Source organism: Plectropomus leopardus, chromosome 4, assembly GCF_026936395.1.
Source record: "Plectropomus leopardus strain MGB_pleo_1.0 chromosome 4, ASM2693639v1, whole genome shotgun sequence".
NCBI classification, from domain to species: Eukaryota; Metazoa; Chordata; class Actinopteri; order Perciformes; family Serranidae; genus Plectropomus; species Plectropomus leopardus.
Window position 1 is genome coordinate 31,056,625 of NC_142179.1, and position 16,447 is coordinate 31,073,071.

The following is a 16,447-nucleotide window of genomic DNA, read 5'->3' on the forward strand; positions in this document are numbered from 1 at the left end:
CTCTCCTTTCTTACAGAGCATGACCTCCTGAGGCAGGAGCTGAACAACCGCTTCCTGGTTCAGAGTTCAGAGCGGGGCCGGGGGCCGTCCGCCTCACCGCTGGCCCCCGTGTCGCTCCTGAGGGCCGAGTTTCACCAACACCAGCACATGCACCAGCACCAACACACCCACCAGCACACCTTCACGCCCTTTCCCGCCAGTCTGCCCCCGGCCGCCATCCTCACCCCGCCCACCGCACCCCCCATGGTGCGTACCCAAGCCAGAAATGTGAGGATAAGTAAAAAAAAATAAATTTAAAAAAGCTCCCGTAACTTCCCACCCAACCACCCACCTGTCACCCCTCCCAATCTCCTCTTCAATCAATTCCTACCTTTTTTTTCTTACCCCAAAATTCACCAAATATGTCCTGTAGCTGTAGGAACCCCCCTCCCTTCGAAAAACTGTTTTAGTTTGAATTTTGCTCTTTGATTTCTGCACACTGTCCTGCTGCGAAAGTCTGAGAGCGAATGAGAAGCTGGGAGCGTCACATCTGTTCCACGCTAATAAGGACAAATGCTGGGCAGAAATGGCCCGCTGGCTGCCACGTCCCTCCACACACACACAAACACACACACACTAGAACGTCTCCTAGTTCATCCACATAGTTGCTGCTCAGGTTGGTCAAAACCCAACCAAGCACATTTGTACTTTCAACTTCTTCATCCATAGTGGAATTATATATAAAACTGTACATCCACATTATACTTCACTTTTTGTAGATGCTCTGAGATTTGTAGATTTTCTGAGTCATGGCATGTCTGTCAAAGGGGCTAAAGTTATTCACCCTCATTTAAACTTTGACTCATATTTTGCTGTTTGAATTGCCTGAAGGCTGGCTTTTCAATTGTTTGCATATGGATGTGTTTTCAATGGTTTTGAATGTTTTCATTTGCCTGTTCACAAGGAGCAACAAAGGCGCCGTCAAACAGATCTGTGTGTGTAAACACATTCCTGCAAACTTGTAGATTTGTGTGAAAGTTCCTTGCCACATATGTGTTTGCGCAACAGCAACCATACTTTGCAATGACAAATTCAAAGCCTTTGCAGTCAGTCAAATGACCTCATTGCAGATGCGGGGGGGGGGGGCACATCACTGTAAAACTGTTTTGATAATGTTTGTAATTGCTTCCGTGCTTTGACTGCCATCAAGTCTGGGAAGAAGGGGCGGTTCAAACGCTGGCAGATTAATACGGAGGGGAAAAAAAAGGTTATGACTATTCATCCATCATTTCAAATGCACAGCAATCCCTGACAGTCGATTCAGACGGGCCCCCCATTTGTAGCTTTTTGGCATTAGTCTAATAGATCTAATCCATCATGTCATGACCTCTGATTAAGAGCCTGTGGTCCCATTAAGGCCCCGCTGCAAGATTACCCCCATCCTGTTCATTACAAATCAAAGCTCTGGTATTTATGGCACAGTCTTAGATAAGTATAGAGGCCGTTCTTTAGCCAACACACATGCCGTTATCTGGTCTGCTGTTCATTCCTGACATGGTAGGAATTATATACAGTGCAGTACAGTCGTCTCTTTGAAGATGAAAGAGGCGTTTTTTCTCAGCTCGCTAATGCTTGCATTATGCAGGCCATGATGTACACACACCCCCATCTCTTGTTGTGTTGTTACGATGGGATTTGAGACTGCCATTAATGTCTTCTGTTGTTTTTTTTCCTTTTAATTGAAACTGTGTTGTTACTTAACTTATGCCTTCTCCCCTCCCTTCCTCCCCTCAGTAATAATGCTGTTTTTCTTTTCTTTGGCTTGCTTAGAGAGGCAGGAGTAATGATGATGTGGTTGTTTGTTACTGTACTGTCATGAAAAGGCAAACCGAGTACAGCCCAGTTCTCTTTCTCTCCTCTCTCTTTCTCTCTCTCTTTTATTTTCTCCTGCTGTCTAGACGCCCCATGTCATTTCATCTATGTAACAGTCCTTGGCTAATGGCTGCAATTAATGAAATTATGAAGCCTCTATTTTTGTTTATTGTTCAGTGCCCTCAAGCAGCTGGCTTGCCAAATGGCAGCACTGAGCGTCTCTCCTACCCCACCCCCTTGCCCCTGCCATGCCTTTGGACAAGGAATATCCTTAATTATTATAAGATGAAATATTAAACTTTAATTAGCCAAAGCTGTTTACTATAAAACCGTGACAGGCACCATAAATTACAAGGGCAAGAGAACTTTTTTCTTTTCTTTTTTTGTTTTGTTTTACTAGGCCGTAAAGCGGCCAAAATCCCTCTCCCAGTGTCAGACATTAAACAGGCCGCGCCTTCAGAAATGCAGAGGAGCTGTTTAATGAGCTCGGAAGCTGGCTCGGCGTTTCCTCTCAGTAGGCTGTCTGTCTTTGATTTGGGCCCATTATCGCCCACAAACAGGGCCGCCAACACTATCCCCGCCGCTGCAGCCATTTTGTGTGCAGATGTGAATGGCCCGCTTCACCAGACGGACCCTGACCCAAAACCCTGCGTCTCCACCGGCCGCTTAGCTCGCCCTTCAACACCCCCCTTTTTTTTTGCCTCAACCACCCGTGCTGCCGCACGCGCACACAGAAACACTGATTCATACCCACTCATTTTCCTGTTTTATGTAAACCCAAAACGTCTGCGCCTGCCAAGAGAGCTTTGTGAAAACACTCGCAAAAAGTACCTGCAAATGGTTTGTGTATTTGCGGAATAGGAATAAGTTACTGTCACTTGTAATTAGCCTGTTTCAAAATAGAGAGCCAGTATTGGCTTGCGAACAGACGTACAAAGTCCTCATTCATACACGGGGCAACATTCTCCGTTCTCTCCCTCCCTCCTTCCCTCTGCTCCTTCTCGACTTACTGACTAGATTCCCATGTGCTCAGAAACATTTTTTTTCATACAACCACATAATTTTTAAACGGCAAATTCCAACGGAGATTTTTCTGGTGGGCATAAACTGCCACAGAAAAGCTCTCCTCACATCAATTCATTGTGTCAAGGTTATATCAGTTCCATCTGATCTGTCCTGAATTAGCTCCCAACCATTGCAAATGTCATCTTCTCAATTTAGTTTCAATAATAAAAGACAGACACACAACGGCCTACATATATTCTTTCCATGATTTTATGCACAGAAAATTGGCCCTTTTTTTCAACTAAATCTCTTTTGAAGTCTGGATCTCTAACACCCAAAACAAGCTGTATGTCTCCACAGTCCATATCCTCCCCTCCCATCTATACCATTGGGACTTGTTTTAAGAAAAAAAAGAAAGCCATAGCAGTCAAAAGCAATTAGATTCACATTTCTACAAATTTTCCAGTGAATAGAAACAACTGGTCTGGTTTTAAAATGGTCTGATTCTCCGAGCGGGGCCTCCACGCCCAAACCTCTGTATGCTCAATTGGAAAATCATGCAGGCTGTCTTCATCTTGGCAGTCTGCTAAAGCGCTCGTATTGTTAGTAATTTAACTGCCTATCTGACCATGCAGTTTAAGTAAACCCATGACCAGTGCAAGCCAGCTGCTTTACTCCAGGGCTTATTATTCTGGATCAAAACACTGCTTATTACCAGTTACAGATGTTAATCATGTGTTTTGTTTTTGTGATGTAAAAATAATGAGACATCATTTTAAAAGGAGGCTTTTTAAATGAAGGATTTCGGTAAAGCAGATCATTTTGTGTCCTAATCCCTTTCTCTCTTGTTTCTTCCAGTTCGACAAATACACCCCCAAACTGGACAATCCATTCATCAGACATTCAAACGTGAGTTTTTTTTCTGTTATTCTAATTTCAATTTGCATACGGCAAATCAAATATTTGACATATTTGAATGTTGCCGTGGGAACATTTATTGTGCCTGTGGTTTTGTGCGTGCGTATGCTTGAGTCCTGTATGTACGTTATCTCTGTATGATTTTGTTTTGTGTCTTTTTTTTGTATCTCCCATGCTCCTCCTTTTCTCCCCAGTTCTTCCCCTCCTATCCCCCCACCATGCCAGGCATGCCCCCGCTGCTCCCACACTCAGGACCCTTCAGCTCGCTGCAAGGAGCCTTCCAGCCCAAGGTCAGCCCCACATCCCCACCCTCAGCCCACCATCTACAAACAGATAAAGAGTTTAGGGAAGCATGGGCTCAAAAGAATCACACAAGCTTTTACACCATTGAAACACTAAAGTTGAAAATTATTATCATGCTCTGTCATGACATGCTTTGACTCTCTGTTCATCAAGTAGTCTTTTTTTGTCAGTGTAAAAACTACTTGCTGTGTGTAAAAAGTAGGGTCACCATCACTGAAGCAGCTAATTCAGAAACCAGAGATGCAGTGCTGTAGGTTTTGGTCGGGTTGCTGTCGTACTGCACTTACATTTCTACAGCACGTTAGCTATTTTACCACAAAATTCATTCTGCTGTCTGTCTTGTGTGAGTAAAGCAGAGCTATACACCAAAGATGTGAAACAGGATTCTAATAAACCTCACCCCATCCCATTTAAATCCATAAATCCACCCATAATACTCTGTCAGACTTGACTGGACCTGAACCAGGGCCAGAGCTGCGTGCTGACCCAAGCTATGCCAGAGATAAGAGAGTGATGTCTGTTTATTTAAGGGAGCAAAGGAGAGAAGATGCAGGGGCGGTGGGGATGCGAAGAAAGGGTGGGAGGGTGGGAGTCTGTCTGGCAGATGCCCAGCGGCTGTGACCCGGTGTAAGCCACCAATCAAAGCTGGCCTAAATCCTCTGGCCTATTCCCAGGGGGCTCTGTCATGAGGGGGGGGGGCTTTTTTGTCAAAGGCTCCTCCAGATGGTTCAAGGAACAGTCTTGTGCGTCCAAAGCCCCTGCTAAGTATTCCTGGAGAGGAGCTTCGGGAGGGGAGGGAGGACTTGGGATGTTGTTTGTTTGTTGGGGGCTCGTGACCCGGGTCACCCTGCAGGATCTCCCTGTCCCTGATGTAAGGGTGGATTAATAAGGCTGATCTAGGCACTTGCGCTCCAAAGACTCAGAGAGGAGATGGGAGAGATCAGAGATGTGTTACTCTGGCATGGCTCAGCGCCTGCAGCATCATCGCAGTTTTATCCCCTGACGTCAGCCATACAGTAGCAGTCGTTGAGGATTAGTGAGCTATATTGCCTCTGAAGGAGGATATAAGGTTAGAGTGACGCTATTATCACCAGCTCAAGGATCTTCTAGTGGTTTTAAAACAGAGGATTTCACCTGTTTCGATGCCATGGGCATTAACCTTGAGCTGTACTTCTGTATATCTGCATTATGTATGAAGACACTGATATAGTGGGAGTGAAATCTGGACCTGCTCTTATGTATTATCTAAGGCAGACAATTACAAAAGAAAGCGATTCCTTTTTATGATGAAGATACTCACACAACAACACTAATACCTTTTGTTGTAATGAAAATCATTTTCCGTACGCACAAGTATTTTAGCACTGTCTGTTCAATCTACCCTGAGAAAGCAAATCACATGGCCATTTACGTACACCAGGCATGCACATGCCGATGTTACCAGGAAGGAGATTACAGAAAATACTATAAAGATAACAGAAAGTAAGACCAGATATTTCTTTGCCTAGACCGATGAAGAGGTGGTACTATACATGTGTATTAGGCATCTAAGATGGCGGAAAACTGATTGGAAAGTCATTTCAAAGCAAATTCGGCGACATATAAGAGCAGCACCAACTTGGAGCATTACATCGCTGCAGGAAGCCATGGCAATGACAAAGAAGTCAGTTACACACACAAGGAGGATAAAATCACAAATGATATGTACACCTAGCTTTAATGTTTTGGGTTGAAATATCTCGACTGATATGATCCAATCAGGAAAAAAACATTAATGTCTGTGTCATCGCTTTCAAAAGTCTCCTTCTATAGCGGTCCAGACTAAAACGCAACCCTGGAGTTAATATAAGTTAAAATAAGATCAGCAGCGGTTTCAAAAGTCTCAGTTTTTGGCGTTCTTAAACGCTAGAGTAATGCGGATGCCAGATGTAAATATTGCAATACTTATGCCTTTTTAAACAGAAACATATTAGTGTGGATGTAGCCTTAAGTACTATTTTTTAGTTCCCAATTTTAGATTTTATGTGATTCACAAATCAATCAAAATACCTTCCCAAAGTTTTGTGGCTGCCTTAGTATAAGGTAGTTAGACATTCTGTTTATCTTTCTCTGCTCCATAAATGTTTTAACTACTGTAAATCTGGTTGGTCACCATGTATCTCTTTACTTTTGTCTCTCTCTTCGGCAGGCATCGAATCCCATCGACGTAGCCGGACGTCCTGGAGCAGTACCTCACACACTCCTACAGAAGGATCCACGGGTAAGCACCAGGACGATAGCACCTGAATCAGTTTGCTCTTCCTCTGTGTCTTCTGGTGAAATGCACGCACATGCTGTACGTACAGTGCGTGTCCCAGAGAGATGTGAATGCGTATATTTGCATTAACATCTGTTGGAGACAGAGCATTTCTCCACGTGTAGCTCTGTGCACATTTATAGAAAGTGCCAGTGTGAATTGAGCCTCCCAACGCTGGTGATTTTCAGCGTGCAGAACTGCACATTTTGGCTACTCATTTATCATTGTTGTTAATGGTAATGATTGTCTGTTTGTCCATACAGATAACAGATCCATTCAGGACATCTGTTAGGGTGAGTGTTCGCCTTATCCATTCTTTGTTAAATGTTTCATCTCTCTGGCCAGGCCACAAAGTCTAAAACTGCAAATTCTTTAACAACTCCTGATGAAGGAAATTCAGGGATTTTGGCTGCATATAAGGATAGCTTTGAGGTGTCTATTGGGCTAAAGTCAGGGTTAGATTTTCTTAATCCGTTGCCTGGTTGAAAATTCTGACGAGTTCCCACTTTGTAGTTTGGCCAGAAAATCTCAATGCCAGAATCCATTTTTAGCTCCCTATATCAAAGCCAGCAGGCTAACCTCAGTTTCTCTCTAAATTTTTAGAAACCTGGCAAGTGGTGCGCAGTGCATGTCCAGATCGCATGGCAGATCTACCACCACCAGCAGAAAATGAAGGTGCGTGAGATGGATAATGATGTCTTTCAGGAATCCTGCTGTCATGTAAAACCAGATACAGTGTATTGGTGATGGAATAAGTAGGGCTGAGCATGTCATAGTTGGATCTTTACCTGTAAAATTATGTATAATCGTGTTACTGGATTCAGAATGAAGATCAGGGTGGGAAAAGGCAGATTACAAAAAAAGGAACAAAATGCTGTAATTTAAGTTTGAATCGTGGAGCAACATCACTTTTCTTGTGCTGCTTTTAGATGCCTTTCACGAGTAGTTAACCGTTTAAAACCTGAGCAAACTGATGCAATTTCATAAAAAAATGTGAGAAAAAAAGGCTATGAATCACTTGGTAAGAAATGATCCACAAATTGCAAGAAACAAGCACATTTAGAAGAAAAAAAAATATAAGCTTGAGAAAAAATTCTCGGTAAAAAAAAGGAAAAGAGCTAGGGAAAAACTATATTTATAATTATCATAATCATGTTTAAAATTATGTTACAGAATTATTCTAATATTTTTAAGCACCTTTTCCAAGTTGTGTTTGCCTTGTTTTTGTTTGTTTGGTAGTTTTTACTCTTTCTTTACTAATTTTCTGGTAAATTTCTTGCACTAATTTTGGGTCATTTCTTCTTTTGTTACTCATTGCCTTCTTCACATGTGCTTGAAAGAAACCGAGCCAATTTGTTCATGTCTCAAAGTATTAATAACTACACAAAATCCAACAAGAAAGGCATCTCCTCCTGTTAAAGGTCCAGTGTGTAGGATGTGTAGGCATCTAGTCATGAGGTAGCAGAACTGAAACTTCCATATATGTATATTCCATAAACCACAATATATTGTAAATATGATAGACATAGCTAGCCTGACCTCACCCATTAATTTGTGGACTCTCATTTTAAAGCCTGGAGTTCAACATTTTGGCTGTTGCCATCTTGGTTTTTTGGAGCCAAACGTGACCATAGTTGGGGGAGAGGATGGCGCTGTGGAGGGGCGAGGGGGAGGGTCCGATAATGAAGCAGAGGACACTATCAGCAGACAACCTGTAACTCAAAGTGACCTGCACTTATTTGTGTGTAACTTTAAGCCTTAATATAATATAAACCAGAGACATATATAAGCATTCACCCCCTGTACAGTTGTCATTAAGGGGGAAAGTAGCTAAAGAGAGCAAAAGTATTTTTTGCACAAGGCTGTAAACATGTGTATCTATGCTTAAAAGTTGGGCATTTTAACATGGGGGCTTATGCAGCCAGCCTCAGGTGGTCATTCCATGAACTGCAGTTGTCGGGACTTCAGTGTTGGCTTCATTTTTCAACCTCGGAGGTTGCTCTACTTTGCCAATGCGAAAACCCAAAAGACAAATGACCCTAGCTAGAGCCACTGTTTGATTTATCACTTCTGGGCTACTGTAGACTCCGTGGAAAAAGAACCGCTCCGTATGTAGATGTAAACGGCTCATTCTAAGGTAACAAAAACACAACAGTTCCTATTTTTCAGTTGATTGCAAGATTCTGCCAATAGATGCTCCTAAATCGTACACACTGGACCTTAAAATGCTCATCGTAAGAAGGTCACACTTCCTAAACTCTGTGCATGGCTCACTCTACCTAAAGAGGAAGGGGCAGATCAAAAACGGCCACATTTTTAGCACTGAGTAAATCAACAGAATTAGTAGTTGAAGTACTGACAATTTGAACACGAATAAAAATGCTTGTATGGAAAGACTCCTCTCACTGACAGATGATGGTGTGGCCTTGCCATGGAGATCCTCTGCTCATGCCTCTAGCCCGGTGGTGTCAGTCCTTCTTGGGCTTTGAACCCTGTTACCAAGGATTTAGCATCCCTAATCAGCTTACATATATTTGTTATAACACAGTTGGCCAGAATTGGAGACATGGAGCCATTGTTGACAAATCTGTCCTCCTCTGATCTCTCACCCAGCATAGCTGAGGATAAATCTCTCTCACTCTGCTGCTGGAAATGTTTGGTACTGTTGTCCACCGACCTAATTTTCCATGTCTGTATCCCTCCCCTTTTCTGTGCCTCTTCCGACTATAGCAAATGCAGCTGGATCCTCACAAACTAGACATGAATGGGAAGTTGGACCTGTTCAGTCGACCCCCAGCTCCAGGAGTCTTCCCAGGCTTTCCGTACCCTCATGACCTGGCGCGACCCCTCTTCTCTTCCACAGGTCAGTAGGGTGATGAACTGCACCTTCCAAGACAAAACACTCAAATTATCCCGTTCTCAAAGCCCGTTTCCTTGTCTTTATGCAAATGAGTATTTATAGCTGCGTGTCGAAATTGTTCCTTTAATGAAACCGCATTTTTTTCTCTCCCCTCTCATGTAATGTTCACTTAATTATAGTGCTTTTGTAGCAAATGTTTTGCCAGTAAAGGGAGTCAGATATGTCTATGAATATGGATGACTCTCGGTTAGGTAATTGACTGATTTGCCCTGCGTTGGAGGGCAACAGAGAGGCAAACGGCCTTTGACTGGTAATTATGCAGTGGTGTGTCAGAGGCACTGCCGTAATTGGTTCTTTCATTAACAATTCATGGAATATGGGTGATGGTAGCAGGGTTTTGTGAAAGAGGCCAGCTTGTTGCGCAGTCAGGAACTGACCTCAATAAGCAACTATAGACTCTCACACAAAACACGCAGCAGCTGCAATAAAAGCGGAAATATCAGTGGCTAATTTGCTCATAACTCTGCTGTCTCTGAATTTCTCTAGCTTACATGGTTTTTCAGTTTCTGTTGCTGTAGCAGAAAAATATTTGTTAAGTTCACATTAATATTTTTATTTCTGGCTATAGGCATAGATTTTGGAGGGGGGAGGACATATGGGAAACGTCCCTCTAAATATTTAAAGGTTGAATATAATGCTAATTTTTAGGTTCATACTTTTCTACTTGGACTTTCCACTAGAACATGCTGACATGCTTTAATTTAAAAAACAAAACAAGCAAAAAAACCCACTATTTTTCTCATAGTGTCTGCTTGAATATACCTGCTCCATTTTAGTGCCTGTCTCTTTAAGTGCCCCATCTAAAAAAGCCCAGTCAGCTCTGATTGGCCAGTGTTTTCAGTTCATCTGTGTTCTCAGCTTTTCTGCATTATCGTTGCAGCCAGGAAATGACTGTATTGGCACTATTTGGAGAGTTTTTAGCTTTCTGATTGGAAAATAATAACACTGTTATTTCCCTTATGCCCTTATAGGCTCCGGCCACCCCGCTCCCTCTCCGTACGGCCCTGTCCCCCACCCCAGTGGCTTCCTGCCTCCTAGCCATTTGGCAGGTAAGTGTAAGTAACCCCCATGTTCAATTTTTTTTATACATTTATCTCCTCTTACTCTCCGTCCTGCTCTCACCCACTCTCTCTCTCTTTTACACTCATATTTTAAGCACATTACAAGCCACCAGGGTGTAATTTGAAACCTAGATATTTCTAGTTTTGATCTCGGGGTCATTTGAGGGTTCATGTGGAGTCTAGTTGGCCACTGTAGTTAGTCGGTTGCGGCAGTTCTTGAGCAAACTCAAAGTTCATGGTAATAGGGAGTGTAGCCATCCTATAATCAGACAGTATGATTCATAACAGCTTGAAATAACTCTGTCTGGGTTCATTAAAAACATGTAGCTAGCCTAGTTTCCCTCATTTGTTTGGACAAACTATACACAGGGCAACAGCATATATAATGTTAGTTTCTATATGCTTGCAAAGTTATTCATAGGAGTAATGGAGGGTAGTTAATGTTGGATTTATTTGTGCATTTAATTTTGTTTTTATGCATTCATTTATTTTCCCACCATTCTATCAACTCTTTTGGTTCAGAGTAGAAAGTTGATTTCATGGAATAAGCCCTTGAGTCAATCAATTTTGTGCTTATGAATACATGGTGCACTGAGGAGGAAGATTTAGCGAGCGAAATTTTCCTGTCCAGGGAATTCATGTGTGAGGCAGAGGAGATTTCTTAATTGTTGTCTTTTCTAATACATTAACAAGCCCCAGAGCTGAAAATCCTTAAACCCTAATCTGTTGATAAGTCCTGCATTTCCTGATGGATTTTTGCAGAATTAAAATGGGACTGCAAATTATCAGTTGATGAATGTTGTTCACTCTCTTCTCAGGGTAAATGTTTGTGTTATTCCTATAAATTTGGAGGCTCTTCTCCGCGCCAGCGGAGCCCGTCAGACACTGGTTCTGCAGTTAAATCGCTGTGGTCTGTCTAGCCTAATTTTTACAGCTTCTAATTCCCCTGTCCTGCCACAGTCTATTTTCAGCTCAGCTCCAACAACTCTAAAGTAATTTCCCCATCACGCAGTGTTCCTCCACTAGCCCCAGCAGGGTCAGGGACACTTCACTCCAGTTAGTGGCAGTGAATCCAGCATCCAGGCGACCTGGCTACTGCAGGATTACCAGGCAGAGAGCTCGGGTGGCAGCGCTAAAAAAACCACAGCTCGCTTGTAAGAAAAAAGCCGAGTGGAACGGGTTGGTGTTGGGGTGAGCACCGCTAGCCAGCCCCCCCTTTTGCTAATCCCTGTTTGGCATTTTACAGATCCTTTCAGTCGCTCCAGTTCCTATGGCGGCCTCGGCAACCTTTCAAGCAGTGCCTTCGGAGGATTAGGCAACCCCTCGCTTGGTAAGCGCTGGCCCCCTCTCCTCCTCCACCGCTCCCCCTTTCAATCTGGCCCCTGTGGCCAGTAACAGAACAGAGCAGGACAGCGTTAGACCACAGGGAGAGCCAGGAGGGGAGGAAAAAAAATCAAGACACTTAGCTCTAGTTTCTGTGTCTAAACAGCCCTAGCTCAGGGAGGCCCAACAAGGCAGCACAACACACCACAGCAAACCTCCTCCCTGCCTCCACTCCATCCACCAACCATGTCCCCAACAGTCTGGCTTTAATCTGGCTGCGCTGCTGCCAACAGGCACTCTCAGGTCCGCTGTTTGGTGGCAATTCATCTATTAATTATTTGACAAGCCCCTTCTGCACCACCATGGAGGGCTTTCTCTTTTCCCCCTGCATCCTTCTCTCTGTGCCTTTCTCTCTTTTCTCTTCATCCTCCTATTTTTGTGTGCCAAAGCGGTCACCCCGTTGTGAAAATGGATGTGATTGGAATAGACATGCTGTGGAATGCTAAGGTCTCCCTTGGCTTTTCACAGCCCTCAACTCCAGAGGGCAAGTGAGTCTCCCCTGTTCAGCCAGTGCAAAAAAAAAAAACAGGGAGGGAGGGGAGAAGCCCTTTAGTCCAAAAGCAAATGAGTAGTTTTTTTTTCCTCTGGTGGGGGGAGCCATTAACCTCTAACTCTTTCAAACAGCTTCAGTGAGAGAACCTCCAGAGACAAAAACAAAAGCCGCTTTTGTTGTTGAGTCTTTCTCATCTTATGTGTCCTCAAGAAGGTTTTGTGCCCAATTAACTTACAGTGGGTCCCACGCCTGTCTTCCCCCTCCTTCCCTCCAGGGTCCAACAGTGTGTTTGGCACCAAGGAGGGGCCAGGAGGACTGCCCACATTTGGCAGCCCCCACCACGACACCTGGAACAGACTTCGACGGACCCCGCCATCATTCCCCACCCCGCCACAGTGGCCCAAAACTGCAGACGCTGAGAGAAGCAGCTCAGCCAACAGCCATGAGAGAGAGCGGGAGAGAGAACGGGAAAGAGAAAGAGAGAGGGAAAGGGAGAGAGAGAAAAGAGACTCGTCCATCGGGAAAGAGGAGAAGGATAAAGACAGGTGAGTTTGATACAAATGCAAGTTTGCTTTTGCTTCTATATGTATTTTTGAGGTATTATTCTTAGATTTACATAAGTGAAAATTGATATTTCCACAATAATACAATTACCGTACCTTATCATTTGACCTGCGACTTAATTTCACTGTTTTGAAGCATTATGTGATTCCACTAAGAAGGGAACAAATCTGATCACACAACACAAAAAAGAGTGTAAAAAGAATTGTGAATACTTTCATATAACACAACAAAACTTCATAAGTATTCAAATACACGATTACAACTCTTGAGACGTGTTCACAATAATGATCCCCTTTCCAGCTAACATTAGCATATATACAAGATGATCATATTATGTTTGAAGAAAACAAAAAACACTTACATCAAATCATCAGCTCCAGAGATAGAAATATGTAATGTCAAAGACAAAGGGAAAAAGTGTGACAATTCTCCAGTCCATTAGTTGTATCCGTGGAAACTGAAATAAATTCAATTCATGGATCCAACGAGGAAACAGACACAAATCAAACAGGCAACAAGCAGCTCTGAGAGAAGCTATCTGTCAAAAATTAATTGGAAAGATCTCTGTGGATGAGCAAAACGTAAGGTTTTCTGTCAAATTCAAAGACAGTCAGTGGAAGACAAAAGCATGTATTATTTTTGTGTGAGAATTATAACTCAGATTTGAATAAATTTAATCAAGGAAAATCGTCCCTAAATATAACTGTATTATGCTTGTTTTGTCTGTCACCGTCTAAGCTGCGTCATTATGTCTTTATAGGGATTCTGTGGATCGCAATCGCCACTCCAACCGTTCATCTCCGGCCTCCGCACCAGTCAGCTACCAGATCAGCAGCCTGATTCGCTCAAACAGCCAGAACTCCTGTGATTCAGGTCGACACCACAGCAGCAGCGTAGATCGAGTCCGCGAGGCGGAGAAGGAGCTGCTGGAGCGCCACAGAGAGTCTTCCACGCTGGGTGACGTGAAGGTGAAGGAGAGCCGCTCGCCCGGCAAGGAGATGCTAGAGAGGAGATCCTCTGAAGACTCCATCAAACCCGCTCAACGTTCTCCTTCCCCATACTCCAAGGCAGTGATCAATGAGCAGGGCATGAAGATGGCTGGTGGGCCCCCACCTACGCTCAAGGACAGCGAGAGGAAAGAGCCCCCGCCTGCAGAGCTCCTCCACAAGGTGAAAAATGACATGAAGATTAAGGAGGAGAGGAAAGAGGAGCAGGAGGTCATGGTGGTGAGTTCTGAGCCCGCTCCGCAACCACCAGCCCAAGCTCTCCCTGCTCCAATCAGCCAACCTGTAAACCCACACCACCACCACCCACCTTTGTCCCACCAGCCCCCTCTTCCCTCGCCACGCAGCAGTGACATTCCAGCGCCTGGCCTGCACGGTGTCCCCATGGCGCACTCTCTGCCTCTTTCCATGAGCGCCATGCCGCAGATGGGCAGCCTCAACGTGCTAGACCGAGCTCGCATGGCTCCTTTCATGGGAGTGAGCCCTCTGGCAGGGAGAGAGCGCCTGCCCCACCCGGCCTTCCCTTGGGACCCACTTAGAGAGGCCTACCGCAGCCTGGACCTGCAGCGGCGCATGGACTTCCAGCTCAGGGCCGAGCAAGGACATCGCTTCCCCAGCATGTACGAACAGGAACGGGCCTACCGCGAGCGGGAGGCTCATGACTACTCTCACCACGAGCACCTGTTGGAGGTGCGCAGGGAGCACGAGAGGATGAGACAGCAGGCGGAGGAGCGAGAACGCCTCCACCTGAGGGAGGAGCTGGACAGAGCACGCCTCCATCAGCTGCACCAGTCCCCTATGGAGGGCCATCTACCCCACATGCCCCCCTTTATGCCCCACCTAGGTGGCATGCCCTACCCTAGACTCAGCCCCTCCACAGGACACAACGGCCCTCTGAACAGAACACCCCCTACTGCCGCACTCAGTGCGCCCCCGCCCCTCGTGCCAGCTGGCAGTGCCAGGCCAGCCTCACCCAGGAGGACTACCCCCCTCACCACCACCCAGGACCCACGGGATTACTCCCCATCTCGCAACCCCAAAGAGGTAGAGGCTCGGTAGCTTCTTAGAAAAGTGCACAAAGAGTTACTAAACGCACTCGCAAGCCCCGCCCCCCCAATCTGAGAACTTGTGAACAAAATGCACTGCTCTTCGACAGAGAGGAGCAAAACTCCCTAAGGGAAAGGGTATGATTGTACAAAGTAAAGGTGTGTAAGGCTGATTAAGCACATGCCATGACTTTATTTTTAGCGGACTGGAGGTTGAATAATGTCGGTAAAGAGAACATAAATATGTGTATGTTTATATCCGACTTAAATATTTGATAATTATTAATATATTAATCCAATACCTTTTTTCGGCTTTGTGCGAAAAGAGAGGTCCTTAAATGAGTTTGTACATTTCCTATCCTCGTTCCATGTATAGATATCATTTCTATGAATTTTATGTATTTTGTGCATTAGTCACGCCTTTTACAATATTTATCCCAGTTGATTGTGAGACATATCCATTATGACCCACTGTAAAGACTGGATTCGGTTTCAACCTTCAGTAATTTAACCTCATGGTACCAGGATATCCTCAATGATGACAATGTACAATGTTACATTACCGATTTGTTATGTTCATTTGTTTTGCCTTTGAGATATGCAGATAAATATATATTATGAGGTCTTTGTTCAGTCTCTGTAAAGAAAACCAATGTAAATAACTTGTTGATATTCCTTCGCTGCAAAATTACCGTGTAAATTTATTAGTCTTTTTAACCATTTCTAGAAAAACAAAATTAAATGAAACATGGGGGAATTCAACCTCCCTGTTGAATATCATGGCAACAGACAAGCCTGGCCAATGGACGGGGAAGTATGGGTGTTGTACAGGGGCCCAGAAGGATCATCTGCAATCTATGCAAAGCAGCACACAGCACCCTAACGAAGAGATCACCCGGAGGAAGCAGACGATACTGGTGATACTGAGAGAAACTTGGATTAACACATGTTTATATTCTCAATGAAATAATGATGGAATTATTAAAAGACTTCCAAGTCACAAACTGGACCAGCCCCGGACAGAAAAGAAGGACACTTTTTAGTGGGCGGACAAAAGGACTTTCTCTGTCAACCTTGTGGTGTTGTGCAGTTGTTTTTCTTAGACTCTTGTATACAAAACAAGTAGAGTTTTAGGCGTGCAAAAAAAAGAAAATGAACATTCTTGGTTTAAAATGTACGGAATAAAGTTTGGACCTAATGTCATCCATTTGCCGCTTGTTTTTCATGCTGGCGCTCATTGTCAGCGCTGACTATGAGCACTGAATTTGTCTGTGAGCCAAACGCACTGAGTGGAATGTTGATGCGAGATAGGTTTGCCAATAATGCTTGTGCCTCCGTTTTCAGCATTTAGAGTATTTGCTCATCTGATATCAAGCTATTACTTTGAAATCATAAAGGCAACAGACTTGGCCGGCAGAGTAGCCTAAGCCATGAGATCATTTGACCATAATCTGTCATACATGGGCTGCAGAGCTCTTCAGAGGGGATCGATGAGATTGGGCCAAGGCAATACAGGGAGGGACTAATAGGACATTGATTTTGTATGAAAGCAGGTTTTGAGTGTTTGTGTTGCAGGTAACCGGTATTGACTGGCAGCCCAGCC

General features: G+C 44.2%; 1 protein-coding gene across 6 annotated transcripts in view; it reads left to right on the forward strand.

Moving 5' to 3' along the window:
* Nucleotides 1–16,047, forward strand: part of fbrsl1 (fibrosin-like 1) — a 312,051-nt gene extending 296,004 nt beyond the window's left edge. For 2 of the 6 annotated variants that reach the window (XM_042488366.2, XM_088077100.1), the window contains 11 exons: nucleotides 17–267; nucleotides 3,715–3,765; nucleotides 3,969–4,064; nucleotides 6,266–6,337; nucleotides 6,637–6,666; nucleotides 6,977–7,048; nucleotides 9,104–9,236; nucleotides 10,265–10,348; nucleotides 11,601–11,684; nucleotides 12,505–12,775; nucleotides 13,555–16,047. In XM_042488366.2, coding sequence (XP_042344300.2) covers nucleotides 17–267; nucleotides 3,715–3,765; nucleotides 3,969–4,064; nucleotides 6,266–6,337; nucleotides 6,637–6,666; nucleotides 6,977–7,048; nucleotides 9,104–9,236; nucleotides 10,265–10,348; nucleotides 11,601–11,684; nucleotides 12,505–12,775; nucleotides 13,555–14,857 — 2,447 coding nt within the window. In that variant the 3' untranslated portion in view covers nucleotides 14,858–16,047. The remainder of the gene's footprint in view (nucleotides 1–16; nucleotides 268–3,714; nucleotides 3,766–3,968; nucleotides 4,065–6,265; nucleotides 6,338–6,636; nucleotides 6,667–6,976; nucleotides 7,049–9,103; nucleotides 9,237–10,264; nucleotides 10,349–11,600; nucleotides 11,685–12,504; nucleotides 12,776–13,554) is intronic. The other 4 variants (XM_088077101.1, XM_088077103.1, XM_088077102.1 and 1 more) reach the window with 4 other exon arrangements.
* The last annotated feature ends 400 nt before the right edge of the window (nucleotides 16,048–16,447 follow it).